The 23,005-nt window shown below is 44.5% G+C and overlaps 2 protein-coding genes and 2 long non-coding RNA genes across 4 annotated transcripts in view; 1 reads left to right on the forward strand and 3 right to left on the reverse strand.

Moving 5' to 3' along the window:
* Nucleotides 1-2,616: 2,616 nt before the first annotated feature.
* On the reverse strand, nt 2,617-4,734 carry LOC139552097 (polyubiquitin-B). Its single transcript, XM_071363510.1, has 2 exons — nt 4,605-4,734; nt 2,617-3,720 (listed from the first exon to the last, which is right to left on the reverse strand). Exon 2 carries the CDS (start codon nt 3,711-3,713, stop codon nt 2,796-2,798), a length of 918 nt encoding a protein of 305 aa, XP_071219611.1. The 5' UTR covers nt 3,714-3,720; nt 4,605-4,734; the 3' UTR covers nt 2,617-2,795.
* A 1,734-nt stretch (nt 4,735-6,468) lies between these two features.
* LOC139552101 (uncharacterized) lies at nt 6,469-7,287 on the reverse strand. The gene is made up of 2 exons (XR_011670385.1): nt 6,796-7,287; nt 6,469-6,671 (listed from the first exon to the last, which is right to left on the reverse strand). It is a non-coding gene; the product is annotated as an uncharacterized lncRNA (long non-coding RNA).
* A 1,525-nt stretch (nt 7,288-8,812) lies between these two features.
* Nucleotides 8,813-23,005, reverse strand: part of LOC139552092 (seizure 6-like protein) — a 51,142-nt gene continuing 36,949 nt past the window's right edge. Inside the window, exons 10-17 of the mRNA XM_071363499.1 lie at nt 15,595-15,791; nt 14,662-14,856; nt 14,208-14,399; nt 12,414-12,608; nt 11,121-11,156; nt 10,321-10,435; nt 9,753-9,858; nt 8,813-9,625 (exon numbers count right to left, since the gene is read on the reverse strand). Of these exons, the coding sequence (XP_071219600.1) occupies nt 9,596-9,625; nt 9,753-9,858; nt 10,321-10,435; nt 11,121-11,156; nt 12,414-12,608; nt 14,208-14,399; nt 14,662-14,856; nt 15,595-15,791 (1,066 nt within the window). The 3' untranslated portion in view covers nt 8,813-9,595. The remainder of the gene's footprint in view (nt 9,626-9,752; nt 9,859-10,320; nt 10,436-11,120; nt 11,157-12,413; nt 12,609-14,207; nt 14,400-14,661; nt 14,857-15,594; nt 15,792-23,005) is intronic.
* LOC139552100 (uncharacterized) lies at nt 13,015-16,180 on the forward strand. Its single transcript, XR_011670384.1, has 2 exons — nt 13,015-13,339; nt 15,603-16,180. It is a non-coding gene; the product is annotated as an uncharacterized lncRNA (long non-coding RNA).

The following is a 23,005-nucleotide window of genomic DNA, read 5'->3' on the forward strand; positions in this document are numbered from 1 at the left end:
CAAGAGAATTAAAGTAACTGTATTTAGGAATTAAATACTTCACATTTGTAACTTGATCAAGATAGAAGAATAAAGCTCAAAGACTCATTTCCTTTCTGTTCCATTTAACCCCGAAGGCCAATGACAGTGGGAACACAGGTAGTCTAAGAGGACATTGATACCCTAATCTACCATTTTCTGGAAACAGCCTTTGAGGACAGACTGAGTGCCAGTGACAGGAAGGTGAAGGAGCTGAAGAGAGAGAATGCAGTTAAAATACATTAGATATGACCTTCTAATTCACAGAAACACTCCATGTTTCAACATTCGTAGTATGGCATAATGTGGTATGAGGTCAGTCAAGATATGGACTTTCCTTTGTTTGGGCTTCAAAATATAGTGTGGTGAAGGTAGTGGTGTGCTGTTAGTGAATCTTTGAATTCACTAACAGACCAAATGCGTCCTTCTCCGCTGTTTTGACTGATGGAGTTGTAGGACCCCTCAATACCGAAACCTCACCGATCTACAACAAAAGTTACCACCAACATTTGACTTTCTCGTTTGCCTAGTTGACACACACTACCATTTCATCAAGGTCTATGTATGTAGGTCTATGTCCTACATACCAAACACAGGTAATGAATTAGCTGAGCAGTGACCAAACTAATCTACACACACTGAATCTAGCTACAGTTAACATTAGTCAGTGTCTATGAGATGGACTGTGCTCACTTCTCCTTGCTTCTCTTCAGATGCAGGTATCTTCACAGCACTAGTAAGAGTCTACTACTTCAGGTTCACTGCCAGGGATTACAGATCTCCATAATGGATGGGTGTTTACCTATACCACAATGACCAGACTTATGTGGAATAGGGAACAAAACAATGGTAGTGAAAGTGATATATACATATGGCTAGAGGAAGGTGACATGGTCGACATGCATCTCCCCTCAGTCCAAGGGCTATATGATGGTGCTGAATACAACCACAACACCTTCAGTGGCTTCCTGCTCTTCCTTATGCAAGGGGATTTCTGAGGTGAGCAGTTCTGGAGTTAAAGCCCTCATGTCTACTGGACTTAATAAACATCTACAGCTCTGGAAAAAATTAAAAGACAACTGCAAAATTATCAGTTTCTCTGGTTTTAGTATTTATAAGTATGTGTTTGGGTAAAATGAAATTTTTTGTTTTGTTCTATAAACTGACATTTCTCCCAAATTCCAAATAAAAATGTTGTCATTTAGAGCAGTGTTGTCAGATCTCAAATAATGCAAAGAAAATAAGTTCACAATCATTTTTAAAGAACACAATACTAATGGTTTAACTTAGGAAGAGTTCAGAAATCAATATTTGGTGGAATAACCCTGATTTTCAATCACAGCTTTCATGCGACTTGGCATGCTCTCCACCAGTCTTTCACATTGATGTTGGGTGACTTATGCCACTCCTGGCACAAACATTAAAGCAGCTCGGCTTTGTTTGATGGCTTGTGACCAAGCATCTTCCTCTTGATCACATTCCAGAGGTTTTCAATGGGGTTCAGGTCTGGAGATTGGGCTGGCCATGACAGGGTCTTGATCTAGTGGTCCTCCATCCACACCTTGATTGACCTGGCTGTGTGGCATGGGGCATTGCCCTGCTGGAAAAACCAATCCCCAGAGTTGGGGAACATTGTCATAGCAGAAGGAAGCAAGTTTTCTAGAACCACCTTGTACATTACTTGATTCATGCACCCTTCAAAGACAAATCTGCCACTTTCCAGCCTTGCTGAAGTACCCCCAGATCATCACCGATCCTCCACAGAATTTCAGTGGGTGCGAGACCTGGAAAGGCCTACAAGCCAGTGTCTCACTGCCACTGTGAAATGTCAGTAGTTTATAAAGAAAAATGTTAATGTCACCCAAACATACCTATGAACTGTAAAACCAGAAAATGATTTTGCAGTGGTCTTTTAATTTTTCCCAGGGCTGTATATACGCACTAAGAAAAATCACTTTTAATTTATTGATAAATTAACCCAATGGTAGATGCAATCTGCATTACGTTTCAGCTAGGTCTACAGGGACATCTTGTGGTTAAAAGTATGAATGACATTTTGCTGTAGGTACTGAATACCTATTATATTACTGTGAAAACATCTTTCCTTTTCTCATGTAAACTATTCATAATCTAACAGTTGGATGAAAGCAAATCATGTCAGGTCAGTGATTACTCAACAGGCAGGATGCATTCCAGGCATATTAACTAATTCCTTAGTCCTAGTGCCCACACAATTTAAGCCCTTCCAGCATGAAGTACACAGCACATTAACCATGCGTCTCAATTTGTTGAATGATTGTGCAAGTGGTAGTTCTAAGAGGTGTCAATTACCTCCATAGGTATTTACAGGCAGCGACTGCAATGTCTTATGTACATCCATTGCACTGTGACCAGCCCATCTATTTACGACACACAATGAAGTATCACCAAATTTGCAATAGATAACTTCAAAGTTGAAATGAGTTACTGAATATAGTACTGAACTCAAACCTCCAAAAGCATGAGGCATTTCATTAGGTTTAACATTAAAACATACCCCAAAATAGAACTTCCTTCAAGGGTTTGTACTTCAAATATTTCACTTCAAAGACAATGATATCAGGAATGCTTGAACTTTATTGAAATTTAAAGGAATGAAGAGCTGGGATGAGAGGTTAGGGGAGAGGGGAAAGTAAGTGGGTTGGGTTAGAGGGAAGAGGCGGTCAATGGGTGGGATTGGAGGTAAGGGGAGAATTGGGGTTAAGATGAGACATCGTTAAGAGCAGAGGAGAAGCTGCTTAGTTGCCACCACGGAGACGCAGGACCAGGTGAAGAGTGGACTCCTTCTGAATGTTGTAGTCAGAGAGAGTGCGACCATCTTCCAGCTGCTTGCCGGCGAAGATCAGACGCTGCTGGTCTGGGGGGATGCCCTCCTTGTCCTGGATCTTGGCCTTGACGTTCTCGATGGTGTCACTGGGCTCGACCTCCAGGGTGATGGTCTTGCCGGTAAGGGTCTTCACAAAGATCTGCATACCTCCCCTCAGACGGAGCACAAGATGGAGGGTGGACTCCTTCTGGATGTTGTAGTCGGAGAGCGTGCGACCATCTTCCAGCTGCTTGCCAGCGAAGATCAGACGCTGCTGGTCTGGGGGGATGCCTTCCTTGTCCTGGATCTTGGCCTTGACGTTCTCGATGGTGTCACTGGGCTCGACCTCCAGGGTGATGGTCTTGCCGGTAAGGGTCTTCACAAAGATCTGCATACCTCCCCTCAGACGGAGCACAAGATGGAGGGTGGACTCCTTCTGGATGTTGTAGTCGGAGAGCGTGCGACCATCTTCCAGCTGCTTGCCGGCGAAGATCAGACGCTGCTGGTCTGGGGGGATGCCTTCCTTGTCCTGGATCTTGGCCTTGACGTTCTCGATGGTGTCACTGGGCTCGACCTCCAGGGTGATGGTCTTGCCGGTAAGGGTCTTCACAAAGATCTGCATACCTCCCCTCAGACGGAGCACAAGATGGAGGGTGGACTCCTTCTGGATGTTGTAGTCGGAGAGCGTGCGACCATCTTCCAGCTGCTTGCCGGCGAAGATCAGACGCTGCTGGTCTGGGGGGATGCCCTCCTTGTCCTGGATCTTGGCCTTGACGTTCTCGATGGTGTCACTGGGCTCGACCTCTAGGGTGATGGTCTTGCCGGTAAGGGTCTTCACGAAGATCTGCATCTTGACACTAAGAAAGAGAAACTATATTAGACTAAACTTCTCCCAAGACTAAATGCAATTTGATGAAAATTAAACAGGCTATACATAATTAAAACTGTAGGTCTCAAGCTAGTGTTAATATCAATGTCGTTGGCGAATTTCTAAATAGGGCAGCGCAGAGAGCCTCCCATTGGGGGCAGTACTCAGCTGACGTTTACATCAGCAGGCTCCAGGTGCCACCATTTTAGAACAATCTTGGGTCGTCACATGTTAACACGCCACATAGCCCTAAACCCCGCCTATTTCTAAAATGCATCTTAAAATCTGATAGTCCTCAAGTACGGACAAGCTGGTTGTTCATTTGGAAATTCTATGGAGCAGCCATTTCAGTTGTCGTCGACACGTATTTAACGTCCCGTTAAGAAATTAATGTTTCATAATCCTAACATTAGGTCTAATTGAAATTAAGTTCATCATTTAATGCCCGTTCAGCCAAATAAGAGATCTTAGCAAGTTCGGTTTAGTTCACGAGCTGTGCTTCACAGTAAGCTAGTCACTTACTGTATTTGAATGGCGGCTCAAATAAACGTTAGTTAAATAATTAGCTAAGTCGAATGAAGGTAAAGGCTATCAATAGTAAATAATCATACGGTTGCACACCTTTTTTTAGCTAGCCAATTCAACACCATACAGTCAGCTATAATTTCTACTTAAACAAGCTAGTTGCAGTAGTTAACGTAAACTAGAAAATTAATAGGTCTGTCTAGCTAACGTAACGGCAACGTTAACGTCGACGTATGCTTGTACATACACAATAAGAATGGCATTGCGCTACAAATACACATCAAGCTGAATGAAATGTCTGAAAAACGTTTAGGCATTCGTGCTTATTTTGGATAATACCCTACTTACAGGGAAAAATGATCCACCGGTGTTCTTGAATATTCTAGTTTCTGCCTCTGTCTTCAGGAAACGACTCTGTTTTCGCAAACAAAGGGCTGTGGTATTTATACTTTACCGTCACGTATCCTTCCGCCGTTACACCCATATCGAACTATAAACTGCGGATTCGATAAATATCCGTTATCGTATGGATTATTTTGGATGAAGGGACAAAATCTACGACATACCACAATAAAAACGTTTTATATCAAAGTTTATTTTTAACTCGAAGTATCTGTGTATGAATGGACGGTCGGATAAAAGAAGTCGATCGTTGGCGGAGATAGAAATTAGCAAAAATAGTGATTCGTCGTTCTCTAGCAACAAGCTGCTCAGTCAACACGAAACTAGTCGGCCTCGGGCGGTATCAACCTTGCCAGCTAACTAGTCAAAACGGTTTACGTGTTAGCTATGTCAGTAAAGCCTCAAACTTTTATTTTTGAGTAAGCATAGTTTTGCTACATTCACAAGCATCAACATATTAGGAGCTATCCCAGAGAATCGTTTTTTGGTGCATAGAATACTGTATTGCTTAATTTCATGCAACACAGATGTGGAAGGTTTATTTCAGGGCATCAAAGTGATTTTATAGAAATTGCATTAAGAGCATGGATCAACATTTTCATTCTACACAAACAGGAAAGGCCATTTCCCTCTGAGCCAGACTCCTTCCTAAGCCTCTACCAGCAGATCTAACACTTACTCAGATCTATGAGGTCTAGAGAACAAGCACGGGCATCCCTTTTGACTTCAGCCTGACTGTGCTGAGTCAGCAGACTTTTGGTTGATGTTGCTGTCTTTCCTGAGAGAGGTCATACTGACCATTGTTCCAGAGGCTGACACTTTCTATCTGTGAACCATTCATGGACGTCTAAAGAAGAAAGTAGACAGAACCAACGTTGATTAGTTCTGTAGTAGAAACAGTCATTCAACAGTAACCTAGTCTACCCTTGATCTAAACTTATCAGAGAGAGGACATGAGATTTACATCAGCAAAACTGTGTGTGTGTGTGTGTGTGTGTGTGTGTGTGTGTGTGTGTGTGTGTGTGTGTGTGTGTGTGTGTGTGTGTGTGTGTGTGTGTGTGTGTGTGTGTGTGTGAGACCTTACTCTCTGTGTGTTGTTGAGGACCTGTGGGTCAGGCTGTCCATAGTTGGCTGGCTTGGCTCTGGGGTGGCAGCCTTGTCTCCCACTACGTCTGGGGGGATGTGTCCTACCCACCGAGTCATAGCCTTCACGTTCACTGGCCTCATCACCTGGTCTGTGGACCACTCCGTGCTGACACGCACACACGCACACACACTAACACACCTACACCTAACACACGCACACACCTAAGCTTAAAATAGCCTTTGTCCTCATGGGGATGTGGGAAATGTCCCCATGAGGGAGAATTTTCCTTGTTTTACTATCCTTGTGGTGACTTTGAGGGATTTTAGGTCCACACAGGATAAAAGGACCCCCCCCACACACACACACCATAGTGCATTGTGCCAAATGGCCTGTGGCTGGGCTCCACTTGGCCAGGCAGTCCTTGTAGCTAGAGAGGTCAAATCCACCGGTGTCTTGTGGTGTCTGTCACTCTTGTGGTGTCTGTCACTCTTGTGGTGTCTTATGGTGTCTGTCACTCTTGTGGTGTCTGTCACTCTTGTGGTGTCTGTATGGCTGATATGGGTCAGCATGTGATCACAGCAGTGTTTGTAGTGACAGAGACTTTTTGGTTCAGTAAGGTCAGCGTATATATGTGTTTTCTGGATGGAGGTATGTGTATCTGTGTAGCAAAGTACATCAGGCCTACTTGGGGAAGAGCTTAGCGAGATACTGAGCGCTCTTCAGAGTGAAAGGGTCTTTATTGCAGAGTACAGGAGCTGGCTCCCTGTGTCAAACTATGATATCTAGAAGGAAGGCTGTGACCACTCGGTCCAGGACCTCGGTGCTGTCCCCCTCCTCCTCACCAGCCCAACCTCAGACCCAGCAGTCTGGCCACAACCCTTGTCTCCTCCCCATACCACACAGCAGGGTGGGCATCCAGCACGGCTCTACACACGGTGGGAAATAAGACAGAGATGAAAATGACAGGGTACAGAGGTAAATACATATATTGGGGGTTATAATAATACAAGTACATGGGTAAATACAAGTAAATAAATACTCTCCCCCTACCTCATCACGGTGGCTTCCCGGAGTGAGGCACCCCTCCCACAAACACCAGAGGAGCATCAGCACTGACCCTCCACCTGCTCTGGACCGGCACAGTCACAGGTCTACCACCACCCTGGAATGGCCGCCGGCAGGGCAGACAGAAAACGCTGGAACTGGGTCAGGGTATAGAGTCCACCCAAGATCAGGACCCCTGTTAATCCCATCCGTGCTGACACACGCATCACCGACGGAGATGGTGGTGCTTGGTCATGGTCTCTTGGTCACAAGTAGTAGGCCGCCTGTGTGTGCTGCTTTTTTGACGAGGTCTTTCTTGCAAAAGAGATGTTTTAGTTTCAGTGAGACTAACCTTGGTGAAATGTACAGAGAGAGGTACTTTCTGGAAAAGAGGGAGAGAAACAAGACCGAGGGAGATTTTACGTCTCATATTCATACAGAAACAAACTGTCTCTCTTCTGTCAACACTGCAGAACACGAGTGTTTATCTGAGATGAGACTATTACGGCAGATCCCTCCGAATGTCCGCTTCCCTCTCCTCGTATCTCTGCAACAACAAAAAAAAGCCTGGAAATGTTTTTCTGTTTCACAACATAAATGTTACAACACACCTGGACCTATTCCTGCAGAGGGGAGGATCTTTTCATGGCATAGATGGAAAAGTTTTGTGTAAATGTATGCAAATATAAAAGACAATGGTAATGCAGCAAATTCAAGCAAACCTCTTGTCCGGACTCTTTCTGTGTTGCATTAGAGTTAATCCTATCATATTATTCATCAAGTCAGTGCCTGTCAGTAACTAGGAAACGCAAACTTCACACGGTCTTTATCAGGCGTTCTAGAACCTTCCCTGTTACTCCAGGGATCAAGGTCAGAATTAGAACAGATATGCAGCTAGGCAAACCAACCGAGTGATAAAGGGAGAGAGAGGGAAGGTGGAGGGGACAGAGCGAGGGAGGGAATTACAAGTGAAAGAGATACCAACAAGCAAGAAAAAGGCCATGGAGGAAATGAAAGTAGACAACATGCTATAGAATATTGGCATGAGAGACATTTTTGCCGCGCGTTAGCGGACGGAAGAGGAAGTTGAACTGTGGTTGGAGCGACTTAGAAAAGGACAGAAGTAAGAATGAGGATCGGTTCGAGAAGAGGTTGAAGCATTTTTCAGGTCTGATTTCTCTGACCCACTTGGCCTTATCCTGTTTTGTATTTACACTATAGGACAGAAGTCACCGTGGCAACTTCCATATTGATTTAAATGTCATTTGACGGAAAATCTCCCCTGACCCTACATTAAAAACACATACAGTGGCTCATATACTTGCTCTATTGTTCTGAGGCTGAGGGCATGGTTTTTTGTTGTTGACGCTCGACCATCTTGTTGACTTTGTGTTGCACTAATCAGTCAAGCCTGCCTTTACATCCTGAGGGCTTTGTATGACTCTGCCCTCTCTATTCACCTGTTTTGTTGGGTAATTACACATATGCCCTCACAGACAGACAAATACACACACAGTGTTTAGTACCTGCTTTCGCAAAAGTAACTTTTCATTTGTGAATAGCAGAAATAGGCATTGAAACAGAACTTTGTTCTTGAGGCTGTTGTGTACTGAGGAGGAACAAAGCTGATGGGTCAGAATGAAAGTAAACCAGTTCCAACAGCTCTGTCACCCCTGGTGTGTGAGAGATGGTGGTATAGGATCTTCACATAAGAACGTGACAAATAACACATTTGATCGCCAGACAGCCTTCCTGTGACTGGAAGTGCACACAAAAGTCCAGTGTCTGGAATGGATCTAGTTCTTTTACCTACCAGACTGTGTTCTTGAAGGAAAGGAGACTAGGAGCTGTGAAGGATTATTGAGACATAGCCTGTGTGTGTGTGCGTGCGTGTGTGGATATACTGTTGCATTAGCAGGACAACACTGCAGAGTGTCAGAGGAGAGAATGTTATCTTCTTCATGTTCCCTGTTCTGCCCTGTGACAAAGGGAGGGACACTCAAATAAATAACTGACAACAAAGACAAGTGCGTGTGTTTTATTTTAATAGAAAGATTCTTTCATACTTTTTATTTTTACCATTTATTTAGGGAAGTCAGTAGCATGGTACATCTTTTCTTCTTTTCTTCTCAAAATGAAAATGTACATTCATTAATCCGCATAAAACGTCACATTTACATCAAAATAAATACATCATCTTGTGGTGGTCTCTTCTGGTGTTGTTATGGTTGGTTGAGCTTGTACAGGTCAGTTACTACGGTAAAACCAGTACTATAAACTGGTCTAAAACCAGGCCTTAGAAATGACTGCAGGCAGGAAGATGGGGCACAACCAGGAAGAGATAATGACCTCACTTCCTGTGAGGTCACTTCCTCCTATCTTTCACTCCTCTTTCTCGCTCCCATTCTCTCCCTCACCTCTCCCCCTCTCTCTCCTTCACATAGTCCCTCCCTCCCTGTCTCTGTATTTGTTCTCTAATGGTAGACACATGAGTAAATAGACAACTTTTCACAAGTGCTTCAGTCTCTTTATCCCCCAAATCCTGCAGCCCCCTTTCACAGTATCTCCTGTCCTCCCCTTTCCCTTGTCCCCCATTGCCTCTCCGACTCATCTTCCCTCTCTCTCATTCCTCTCTCTGTGATTGGAGGACAGGGTCATGGGATCATGGGGGGAAGGGGCAAGACTATAGTCAGTCTGTATTTACATAACTTCCACCTGGGCGGGTCTAAGGAGGAGGAGGAATGGTAGGGGGATGGGTCGGAGGGGCGGATGCTTCATTTTGGGATTCCAACAGTGGAGATGGTCCTCATATTGATACCTCATATTCACGGTTGTCCTGAGAGAGGGGGAGAGAGAGAGAAATGTTAAAAGACCAGTAGTAAGGACCCTCCTGTCTCATACAATGACTATGTTCGTGTGTGTGTTTTCAGTACGTGTGTGTGTTTGTGCGTGTTCTTCCTCACCCCTCCTGTCTCGTAGAGTGGGTTGTCAAACTCGCTCTCCACGGTGATCTGACTGTAGGGGTGCGGGTAGATGAGCGGCAGCCGCAGGTTGGAGTGGTAGCGACACCTGGTGGCCAAGAGAGGAACAGCATGGTGTTAGGAGTATAAAAACACCCAGAACCTTCAGGACACCACCACTGTTTCCATGAGCAGAGAAAGGGAGAGAGAGTATGACATCACATCTCATTCATTTGAGTCTATACATTGAGGTGAAACGTTCAGCACGTGGCAGATAGAATTGTCACATGTAGAGCAGCTGACATGATAATATCATATGATAGAGAATAATATCTGTTCTACCCAATACATTCCTATCTGAATGTTCTGTAACGTTGCAGCCTCCTATTATTCAACCATGTCAAAGGCTGCACAGTCAAATAGGAAGGTAGCCAGGGCAGTTTGTGTTTATTCAATCGTCATAGAGTTTCCATATGACCATGGACAATATAGCTTTTAAACCGAATTGAATACAGAATATTCAGCTATATTCAAATAAGCAATGTTGAGGTGAGAGGGTGTGTGGTCTAACCGTGTGATGTAGACGTAGGCTCCTCCCAGCAGCACGGAGAGCAGAAGTACAAGGATGAAGATGGCCAATGCCATGTTGCCACCGTCCAGACCTGACCCGGCTGCTGCCTCAACGACTGGAGGAGATGGGGGAAATAGATAGAGGAAAGGAGAGGGGAGGGATAGGGGGGAGCAGGGGGGAATAAAAATACTCATATAAATGAGAAATAGACATGGTGGCTTCATTGAAAAGGTCAAAACAACAGATGAGCATTACAAAAGGCAAAAAATATGAAAGCGAATCGAACACGCATGGACAATTAATACAGCATACAGGTAGTTAGGGAAAAGAGTGCATCACCATCATTTACATTTGAGTCATTTAGCAGATGCTCTTATCTACAGCGACTTACAATTAGTGCATTCATCTTAAGATACTGTAGCTAGGTGGGACAACCACATATCACAGGCATAGTAAGTACACTTTTCCTCAATAAAATAGTTATCGGCAAAGTCAGAACTAGAAAAGGGGGGGGTGTCGAGTGCAAGTGTTGGTTCTTTAAATATATATTTTTTTGTATCCCAGATAATTAGACAAACAAAGATCTGCTAAAAAAAAAAATTGATTGACAGCCCACTGGGCACAGATGTAATATCCAACGTCTGTTCCACGTTGGTTCAACATCATTTCATTGAAATGACGTGGAAACAACGTTGACTCAACCAGTGTGTGCCCAGTGGGAGACATGCAGACAAGAACACGGACAGACAAAAACGGAGACAGACAGGCAGGCTCACAGAGAGAGAGACAGACAAACTCACCTTCCAAAGCATGGTTGCCAAAGCAGTCATGGTTGGCTGCAAGACATCAGACATTCTCTCAGACATTGACAGGGTAGATGCGGTATACCATACTGGTGGCAGATACAGTATTTCTAGGGCTGTCTAGAGTCCATACATTTTCTATATAGTTGCACTACTTCTGACCACAGCCCAGCAGTCTTAAACAACTACAGAGAGTGGAGGAACTACAAATATGGCTGCCGAGAGCTGTAACATGCACATGGACATTATCATTACTTAATTAAACAAGCACCATTCGCATGTAGTATGTCTATGTGGAAAGTGTGGTGGATGAATCAGAATTAGTTGGGTAACATAAGTAATTAAGATGTCATATCTGCATAATATTCTTATGTGATATACTTTTTATTAGAATGTATTTCTAATAGACTCTAGTGTTGGCAGTTGCATTTCTTCCCTCAGCTGGGGCTCAGTCACTTGGGGCCCAGAGAGGGGAGAGGTCAGGCTTGTCGTTTACATGTCTCTGGTGCTATGCAGAATATCAGAAAGGGAAGAGGACAGGATGGAACATTGTCTTCATATGTGAATGTATCTGTTAAACCATGTGAAGGGATGGCGTGATTAAGGAGGAACCAATTACTTGTCTCCACAATGTCTGTGCGCCAGTCACTCCCTCCTTTTCCCATTGGGGGGAGGTGTATGTCAGTGTCTGGAACCATTGTATGTCCTCTCTGATGTTGCACTTATCCTGGGATAGTGTATGACCTAGAGGCTCACTCCCCTCAGTGAGCTTGTCCAGGAGTGGGGTCAAGAGGGGGTTTACTTGAGATGGGAGTATCTAGAGTTGACAATTAATTTATGCCATTGGATGAGATGGTGTTTTTGTGCTATGAAGTACAAGGAACGGCATTAGAACCTCGTCTTAGGGACCAAACTGAACGATAATTTATAGCGAATGTTATCTGGCTAAGGGATACTCCTTTCTCAATTATAAAGTCCCTTTGTGAAATGTTCCTAATATCTGTGGTTCGTCATGTAGGTTGAGAGGGGTGTATCTTGGCTATAAATGATCTTTGTACTTTTCTGTTGTCACTTTCAATGGTTCATTAGAAATGGCGCATCACTGAAAGTCAAGTGCTATCTTATTATTAAAGATGTAGTTTAAGTATAACTCTGACTGGTGGGTGAAGTTTGTAACTCTCCTCATTTGGTAATGCAGAAATAAGCCACCACAAAAGTCATGGTGAGGAATGTTCAATTCCATGCAGCTCTGCGGGGGTGGCGTGTGGGTGCTTGGCGGCTGGGCCTCACCCCTGCACAGTGGCAGTGGTCCGCTCCATAATGACGGGTTCCCCAGGATACACTTAATGGCGACCTCGCCGATGAGTTCGAAGCCTTGGTAACAGATGAAGGTGAGCGACTCGCTGGGCAGGTAGAGGCGCTTGGACAGGATCTGGTATCCGTTGTCAGGGATACCAGGGTTCTCACAGGAAACAGATTCCTCCGCTGGAGCGAGGGACGGAGAAAGAGATAGAAAGTGTGCACGTGCGAGAGAGAGAGAGAGAAAGGGGTCAACAATAATCTGCTCAACATTTATCGAGCCCTTGACCAGTTGAATCAATGCTAGAAGTGAAATAGCTCAATTAAGTGGAACAGCGTGTTCTGGAGGTAGAGGGCTGGAGAAGTGGTTCTAAGGAGGTGTGAGTCACAGAGTCCGACAGATAAGGAGGGTAGGGTGTTTGATTGACAGCTTCTATCCTGGTCTGACAGCCTCAAGCCGAGCTGCTATGACTAATGGGTAACCTCCGCCCCTCTTCCAGGTGGCAAGGGCCTGATCTGCATACTGCATTAGCATATTAAACGCCTCACACACGCGCGTGCAGCTGCGCGCACCCACGCACATTCACATAGACACACATGAACAACCATGAGAACGCAGAGAGGAGGAGGAAGTTGTCATACACACACACACTCATACACACTTTAATAACCATGAACATACACGCTGGGAGCGGTGTCAGCAGAACAAAGAGAGCGACAGCCCATGTCGAGTCGTCTCCGCCAGAGATCAAGTGTTCATCACAGATTACCTCTGCAACATCAAACGCTATTAAAATAAGCCTCTGGTCTACCGGAGAGAGAGACAGAGAGAACTGCACTGTTCAGGTTTATTATACAGTGACTGACGGTCGACATGCAGCCTCCCGGCCTGGAAAAACACACTAGGGGAGAGTGGGGTAAGCAGAGCCCTTTTATTTAACTTTCAGCATCACTCCGTCAGAGGAAATATAGTATTCTGTCTAACAAAGATATTTACTTTTATTTCAGGATGTTGTGTATCCCTGTAATTCATATAAAAATGACCGTTTTGAAAACATAGCTTGTCCAGAAAAAAAGTGGTCTCTTGGCACAACCTACCCCGGGTATGGGGTACGTTGAGCCACCTAGAAATTTCTGTACTGAATGAAACACTACCACTACCTTGATCCTTATTTCTCAAACACAATAGCAATCGCTTTTTTGTATTTTAATCATTTTAAGCTTTATTTTAATAATCTTTTAACACACTTAACATAAGCCAGGCTCTGTTGTTACCTCATATCCCTACGATAATGCCTTGCGATAATGCCTTACTCAACTTGCCGTTACCTCATGGCCTTTGGCTCAACTTTGCCCAAGGCAAACATTTTGACTATATTAGCCTACACTGCTACAAGGATCCACTTTCATGCTAGGTTTAGGACTTCATGTTGAAGCTTACAGAGACCCCAACTGATGTTTAAAACAATCTTACAAGTATCTACTTTGGTTTAGATACAAGCATCATTAAACCTCTTACACGATAAATTCATTTGACTTGGGGAAAATCCTTTTTTGGACCAAACTTGCTTACCACTTTGTCCATGTAGTTTCTTCCTTCGGTCAAATGGTACATTTTGTGTAGGGTTTCCTAGAATCTACGGTGGCTCAACTTACCCCACTCCAACTGTAGCACAAACTCATCCATTCATAGCCTGCACCCAAATGGCACCCAATTCCTTATATAGGGCACTACTTTTGACCAGGGCCGCACTTACGCACGCATGCATACACACAAGTACTCACAGACACAGTGGGGTAGTTTAGACGTCCAGACAGGGGTGCCAGGCTCTCGTCCGTAGCAGGTGAGTGTGGCACCGCCCTGCATGATGAAACCGGGGTAGCAGCTGTACTGGATGGTGGTCCCCACCAGGAGTTTAGGGTCTGACAGAGACCTGGTAGAGTGTTCCACATGACCCGGGTCTGAACAATACATTACTGAAGAGAGAGGAGGGGGGAGGGAGAGCGTGAGAGCGAGAGAGAGAGAGAGAGAGAGAGAGAGAGAGAGAGAGAGAGAGAGAGAGAGAGAGAGAGAGAGAGAGAGAGAGAGAGAGAGAGAGAGAGAGAGAGAGAGAGAGAGAGAGAGAGAAGAGAATGGGTGTCAGAGTGGGGTTTTTACTAGGCCAGAACTCTCAATCTCAAACACACACACATACACACACACACACACACCCTCCCCCAGCCACCCTAGCTAACTCACTCTTCTCGCAGAAGGGGGGATGTGTGCTCCAGGTGAGGTCTAGCTGACAGGTCAGAGTCTCTCGTCCAACCAGGTCGTAGCCTGGGTCACACTGGTAGGTGATGCGAGCACCCCGCACCAGGGCAGTATGGGACGTGGTCTTCCAGCCATTCTGGATCTCTGGGAGGTCCGGACACGAGTCGTTACGGGACACCTCTGTGGAGACACACAAACAAACATTTACAAATGCTTATTGTGATTTACATAAATGTATTCTTACATGCAAAATAACAAAGGAGAAGGGTTGCAGATGTCTTTCTAATTTTCTGTTGAAAGAAGTGTATACATGTGTGGGTGTGGACAGTGTACATATAGAATGATCGAGTGTGCATATTCTAATGCGATTGCATGTTCATGTTTCCTCGTGTGAACGTGGAGAGCATTCCAAATAATTGTGTGTGTGTGTGTGTGTGTGTGTGTGTGTGTGTGTGTGTGTGTGTGTGTGTGTGTGTGTGTGTGTGTGTGTGTGTGTGTGTGTGTGTGTGTGTGTGTGTGTGTGTGTGTGTGTGTGTGTGTGTGTGTGTGTGTGTGTGTGTGTGTGTTTATCCGCACACACACAGGCCAAGTGGGACGGTGAGACAAATAGGATGTGATTGAATAAGGGCAGAGAGAGCGAGAGAGAGAGAGAGGAGGGTAAAGTGGAGGAAGAGAAAAGGGAGAGGAGACAGAAAGACAGTCTGGGATATTACACTGTCTCTCTCATTTCCTCAGCCTCCTCTTTATCTCTCTAGCTCTGTCTCTCTTTCACTGGCTCTCCGCTTCAACTCGGCTGCCGACTAGGCATATATCCAAGTCGTCTATTCCTCCAATATTGGCTACCGTCTCTCATCAATTAATCTTGTTACTTCTCCTTCCCTCCCTCTCTGCTTCTCTTCTCCATCCCCCCTCGCTTACCCATGTAGTTTATGATGAAGCCCTCTCCCTTGCCGAAGACGAGGCCAGCGGGGTCGGAGTGGAAGGTCACGGTGAGGTCAGGGGTCGTGGACTGTATCTTGAAGGGCCCGGCTCCGCCCACGTACTGGCCCAGGATATGGGTGGTGACTTCATCACCGTCCAGGATGGTCAACATGTCACTGTCACTCAGGTTCAGGCTGAAGGGGGGGAGAGTGAGAGAGAGAAAGGGAGAGAGTGCATAGCTGATTCAATTTCTAGTTGTTGAATCATAAATTTTTCTAATGGTAATTTTGCCCTGTGGAATTGTCCGTTGCTTTGGCAATAAGTAGCCTACTTTTCTCATGCCCATAAACATTGTGAATTTAAATTGGACACATCCAACACGTCCCAAAGCACATGATATGAGTGTATATGGTATCAGCACCATATGGCAAACCCGTCATTCATGTTTTTAACCCCACCTGTTTAAACAACAACAAAACAGTTGGCCTGTTTTGCATGTAATTCTGGCATTAATTCGTGTCACATATCATTTCGGCAAACAATGTAAAAAAAAATCCTTGAGTTAATAAAAGCAGCATACAAACTTGGCCTCTTTCTTTGAGTAAGGCAGCTCCAAAATGCAGCAGTTTCAGCCTAGCTCAGTGCTTTCTGTAGTGGAGGGGCAGCCAGCGAGCTTAAGCATTGTTTATCTCTAGTTGTGCCGTGATTGGCTCAGGGTTCTGTTGGTTCCGTTTTATTTACTTAACAAATAAGGAACACTCAAAATGTACACTAACAATTTCAATCAAAATACAGCTGTAGACAGAAGTCAAAGATCAAACATCACATATACAACTGATGTCTCTCATGAGTTCCGCCCCATAGGAAAAGTCCAAGTTGCTTTTATCACGCTTGTAGTCAACCCCCTGTGATGTCACTGCATACGTCATCACCTGCTACTCATCAGACCAAGTCCATGCATACACAGCTATACTAACTTGCAAGAGATACAATAGTTCCAGTGTTTTCTAAGGCCTCAGCAGTAAAAGCCCACTCCCCCAAGTTGATTTATAGAGGTATGTCTGACTAGCCTCTTATCTCTTCTACTCCCCTGCAGGGCTCTTTGTTTATCTTTGAAATGCTTTCTCACGACCCCATTTCTTTATAAGATGCGGAGACTTAGAAAGAAACTGTGGAACAATTCTAAAACCTTACAGTGAATATACAGTGGGGAGAACAAGTATTTGATACACTGCCGATTTTGCAGGTTTTCCTACTTACAAAGCATGTAGAGGTCTGTAATTTTTATCATAGGTACACTTCAACTGTGAGAGACGGAATCTAAAACAAAAATCCTGAAAATCACATTGTATGATTTTTAAGTAATTCATTTGCATTTTATTGCATGACATAAGTATTTGATCACCTACCAACCAGTAAGAATTCCGGCTCTCACAGACCTGTTAGTTTTTCTTTAAGAAGCCCTCCTGTTCTCCACTCATTACCTGTATTAACTGCACCTGTTTGAACTCGTTACCTGTATAAAAGACACCTGTCCACACACTCAATCAAACAGACTCCAACCTCTCCACAATGGCCAAGACCAGAGAGCTGTGTAAGGACATCAGGGATAAAATTGTAGACCTGCACAAGGCTGGGATGGGCTACAGGACAATAGGCAAGCAGCTTGGTGAGAAGGCAACAACTGTTGGCGCAATTATTAGAAAATAGAAGAAAATAGAAGAAGTTCAAGATGATGGTCAATCACCCTCGGTCTGGGGCTCCATGCAAGATCTCACCTCGTGGGGCATCAATGATCATGAGGAAGGTGAGGGATCAGCCCAGAACTACACGGCAGGACCTGGTCAATGACCTGAAGAGAGCTGGGACCACAGTCTCAAAGAAAACCATTAGTAACACACTACGCCGTCATGGATTAAAATCCTGCAGCGCACACAAGGTCCCCCTGCTCAAGCAGGCGCATGTCCAGGCCCATCTGAAGTTTGCCAATGACCATCTGGATGATCCAGAGGAGGAATGGGAGAAGGTCATGTGGTCTGATGATTCAAAAATAGAGCTTTTTGGTCTAAACTCCACTCGCCGTGTTTGGAGGAAGAAGAAGGATGAGTACAACCCCAAGAACACCATCCCAACCGTGAAGCATGGAGGTGGAAACATCATTCTTTGGGGATGCTTTTCTGCAAAGGGGACAGGACGACTGCACCGTATTGAGGGGAGGATGGATGGGGCCATGTATTGCGAGATCTTAGCCAACAACCTCCTTCCCTCAGTAAGAGCATTGATGATGGGTCGTGGCTGGGTCTTCCAGCATGACAACGACCCGAAACACACAGCCAGGGCAACTAAGGAGTGGCTCAGTAAGAAGTATCTCAAGGTCCTGGAGTGGCCTAGCCAGTCTCCAGACCTGAACCCAATAGAAAATCTTTGGAGGGAGCTGAAAGTCCATATTGCCCAGCGACAGCCCCGAAACCTGAAGGATCTGGAGAAGGTCTGTATGGAGGAGTGGGCCAAAATCCCTGCTGCAGTGTGTGCAAACCTGGTCAAGAACTACAGGAAACGTATGATCTCTGTAATTGCAAACAAAGGATTCTGTACCAAATATTAAGTTCTGCTTTTCTGATGTATCAAATACTTATGTCATGCAATAAAATGCTAATTAATTACTTAAAAATCATACAATGTGATTTTCAGGATTTTTGTTTTAGATTCCGTCTCTCACAGTTGAAGTGTACCTATGATAAAAATTACAGACCTCTACATGCTTTGTAAGTAGGAAAATCTGCAAAATCAGCAGTGTATCAAATACTTGTTCTCCCCACTGTATATATTGTTAATCTATAGTCTAGGACCCTATAAATGTAGAGGAGGAGGGGTCCCACAGTCCCTCCCCTTCTATTAACACAACATATTATAATCAATTATTATAATACATCAAACATTTGGTGCAGCCCTATCATGACCCCAATGTGACCCCATCAGTTCTGTCACTCATGGGGACACCACGTCACCGCAGAATCTGGGGGAGAGCTAGGAAGATCAAGCCCTCCTGCAGCCCTACCATAGATTTACAGTGGACGTGCCTGTCCAAGAAGGCTCAAGGTCATTGGCCGCAGACAAAAATGACGTCAAACCACGCTATAAAGAAGCATCCTCTCACTGTCAACTGCGTTTATTTTCAGCAAACTTAAAACATAAATATTTGTATGAACATAACAAGATTCAACAACTGAGACATAAACTGAACAAGTTCTACAGACATGTGACTAACATAAATTGAATAATGTGTCCCTGAACAAATTTGGGGGGGGGGGGGGGTCAAAATCAAAAGTAACAGTCGGTATCTGGTGTGGCCACCAGCTGTAGCGCATCTCCTCCTCATGGACTGCACCAGATTTGCCAGTTCTTGCTGTGAGATGTTACCTCACTCTTCCACCAAGGCACCTGCAAGTTCCCGGACGTTTCTGGTGGGGAATGGCCCTAGCCCTCACCCTCTGGTCCAACAAGTCCCAGGTGTGCTCATTGGGATTGAGATCCGGGCTCTTCGCTGGCCATAGCAGAACACTGACATTCCTGTCTTGCAGGAAATCACGCACAGAACGAGCAGTATGGCTGGTGGCATTGTCATGCTGGAGGGTCATGTCAGGATGAGCCTGCAGGAAGGGTAACACATGAGGGAGGAGGATGTCTTCCCTGTAATGCACAGCGTTGAGATTGCCTGCAATGACAAGCTCAGTCTGATGATGCTGTGACACACCGCCCCAGACCATGATGGACCCTCCACCTCCAAATCGATCCTGCTCCAGAGTACAGGCCTCGGTGTAATGCTCATTCCTTCAACGATAAACACGAATGCGACCATCACCCCTGGTGAGACAAAACCGCGACTCGTCAAAGAGCACTTTTTGCCAGTCCTGTCTGGTCCAGCGACGGTGGATTTGTGCCCATGGTTGACGTTGTTGCCAGTGATGTCTGGTGAGGACCTGCCTTACAAAGGCCTACAAGCTCAGTCCAGCCTCTCTCAGCCTATTGCGGACAGTCTGAGTACTGATGGAGGGATTGTGCGTTCCTGGTGTAACTCGGACAGTTGTTGTTGCCATCCTGTACCTGTCCCGCAGGTGTGATGTTCGGATGTACCGATCCTGTGCAGGTGTTGTTACACGTGATCTGCCACAGCGAGGACGATCAGCTGTCCGTCCTGTCTCCCTGTAGCTCTGTCTTAGGCGTCTCACAGTACGGACATTGCAATTTATTGCCCTGGCCACATCTGCAGTCCTCATGCCTTCTCCCTGGGCATCTTTCTTTTGGGGTTTGTCAGAGTCAGTATAAAGGCCTCTTTAGTGTCCTAAGTTTTCATGACTCTGACCTTAATTCCCTACGATCTGTAAGCGGTTAGAGTCTTAACGACCGTTCCACAGGTGCATGTTAATTAATTGTTTATGGTTCATTGAACAAGCACGGGAAACAGTGTTTAAACCCTTTACAATGAAGATCTGTGAAGTCATTTGGATTTGTACGAATTCTCTTTGAAAGACAGGGTCCTGAAAAAGGGACTTTCCTTTTTTTGCTGAGTTCCTCTCGTAGCTTTGATTGGACATCATACTTTCAAAATCTTGGCTAGCTTGCAAGATAAGCAGTTATCATGAATCACATCGACAATCTACTGGCAATGCTTTTCAATCCTTGTCATATGAAGATGGCTCATTGGCCATAAACATGTAATACAAAACAAGTCGGAAATCGCAAATTCAACAATGTATCAGGTATGAAGGTAAGACCCAGATGCAGACCACGTCTAATAAACAATAGTTTAATTTTCCAACAGGGGCAGGCAATAGACAGGGAGGGGTCAGTAAACCAGAGGTGGGGCAACGGTACCGGGGGTAAGGCAGAGGTCGGTAATCCAGAGGGCGGCAAAGGTACAGGTCGGCAGATAGGGTCAGGCAGAGTGGTCAGGCAGGCGGGCTCGGAGTCAGGACAGGCAAGGGTCAAAACCAGGAGGGCGAGAAAAGAGAAACTGGAAAAGGGAGGCGCTGAGACACGAAAGGCTGGTTGGCTTGAACAAACAAGACAAACTGAGAACACAGGTCTAAATACACAGGGGATAATGGGGAAGATGGGCGACACCTGGAGGGGGGTGGAGACAATCACAAAGACAGGTGAAACAGATCAGGGTGTGACACAATGAGTGGTTTGGAATGAAGCAGTGGCTAACTGTGAGCGTCGCAAAGCAATCACTATTTTGCTTCCCCTGCCTGCTATTCGGTGGAGTGGGTGTGTGGTCCAAGTCTGGGTTTAACTTTTTACTGCAGTGCACCAAATCAGGGTCATACAGTGTTTCTTGGTAGTCTTAAACAAATCTACTTTGAAACAAAAGTATACACCTCACACATGGTTATGGGCTTCAAAAAATAATTTGAGTTTATATACAGTACCAGTCAGTACCAGTGCAAAGCAGTGCAAAGCTGTCATCAAGGCAAAGGGTGGCTACTTTGAAGAATCTCATATAAAATATATTTTGATTTGTTTAACACTTTTTTTGGTTACTACATGATTCCATATGTGTTATTTCATAGTTTTGATGTCTTCACTATTATTCTACAATGTAGTAAAACAAAGAAAACCCCTGGAATGAGTAGGTGCGTCCAAACCTTTGACTGGTACTGTACATCACAGAAGACTGAAATATAACAAAACAGCTTGACACAGAAACACCGGATTTCCTGCGTAAAAATAAAAAATCTATAAGGTGTATTTATAACATTCCACCCATGAGGCCACTAGGTCATTTGACTGCGGATTTAAAATATCTGTCTAAAAGGGTCTCAAAACATGAGAATTGTGCATCACATATAGACAACGCAGTTAAAGTACTGGGGACATCAAACGTTGTGACTCAGCTAGACAAAGCATATAGGACAGCCATGACCTTCACAACCAACAAACGGAAGAGAATAGGTATGTGCTCTCCCGAATTATAGCACGCATTAAATTGGGTAGCTAAACGAATAGGCGTATAGGCTATTGCGGCTTGCCTCTTATCCACTCATCTCTCCCTTATGCCATAGTTTGTACATCTCAATTGTTATATTGCTTACAGTATATAGGTCTCTCTCATTAGTATCTTATTAATAATTTTAGGCAATGTTAGAATGATGTATTTAATCGTTTTGCTTACTTTGCGTATTATAAAGAGCTCATGTGCTTTTCTCCAAAAGGAGGGGATACTATATAATGTTGTTGGGTCTGTAACCTTGTTTACCAGTGACCGTCTCTTCACATTTGAACATTTGTATTCAACAAAAAGTTCAGTAATAGACCCATGTAATTCCAGTTCATATTGCGCTGTCTGTGCGTCAGTATAATGTCTATAAGTGGATCTTTGGGATTGTATTTTCCTTATTTTCAGACCACATAACCGCTGAATCCGGGTCCCCTCTCTTTCTTTCTCTGGGGTGACTTAATTAAGAGTAAAGTTAAGGCCTCAACATCTCGCTGAATTTATCTGTACTAACGTCTATCTGAATTTCTGTCGCTGTCCATTTGGAATGTGCTGAACGAAGGCATTCCCCGTCGCTGCTGCTTTGCATGTAGCAGTGTGATGTTGTTCACTTAGATTACGCACCAAATTGCACACAAGGACCAATTCAAATAGGCCAAGTCAAGAGGGGATGTTAATAATTTGATAATAATAATAATAATTCAGTGTGTTTTTTAAAAATATAATTACAGCTGCATAGCTAATGTTAGTTTTTGGTGTACAAACACTTTTTCATATCTATATTGTACATACACGTGATTGTAAAAGTTTTGTATATTTTGGTTTGGCCCATCGCGGGTTATCTGTATTTCCGTACCCCCTTATTGTTCTCTTTTGCCTGACCTTCGGCTAGCGAGGTGCCTGAGAGCTGTGACTGCGCCAAGGGCTAAAATATTGTGTGTTGTCTCTTCGTGTGCAGGGCAAATAAAAATACTCCAACCAGCAGACCTCCAGTTGTGGCAGTGTCCTAATTAAAAGTACACAACACAGAACGAACCACGTGCACTTACTTATACTTCGAGCGAAGTGTTAATGACATGAGAACCAACATGATGAATTTACTGAACATAAATGTAATAATTGGTTCAAAAGTCATGTTGGTATTCGTTATTATTGAAGGAGAATGCGGTTCTTATCGAGTTACACAAATCCACAAGGAGTCAGTAGAAACCATATTTATTTAAGAAAGTCAGCTGTTTTTTTTCTTCAAAAGGCAGTAAATGAGGCTGAATGAACTGTTTCGCTGCCAGACGAGTCTCCGCTGATAGCCACGTGTAGCAGTAGTAAGGATTCACTCCATGGTGCTGAAAAGAAAGCTCTGCTGTTGGATCAGCTTTATGTAGGCCCTAACATTTAATGTATTGTTTAGTG

Source organism: Salvelinus alpinus, chromosome 24, assembly GCF_045679555.1.
Source record: "Salvelinus alpinus chromosome 24, SLU_Salpinus.1, whole genome shotgun sequence".
In the NCBI taxonomy this organism is placed as follows: domain Eukaryota; kingdom Metazoa; phylum Chordata; class Actinopteri; order Salmoniformes; family Salmonidae; genus Salvelinus; species Salvelinus alpinus.

Coding starts and splice junctions, on each gene's coding strand:
- LOC139552097 (XM_071363510.1), bottom strand. CDS start 3,713: ATGCAGATCTTCGTGAAGACCCTTACCGGCAAGACCATCACCCTAGAG.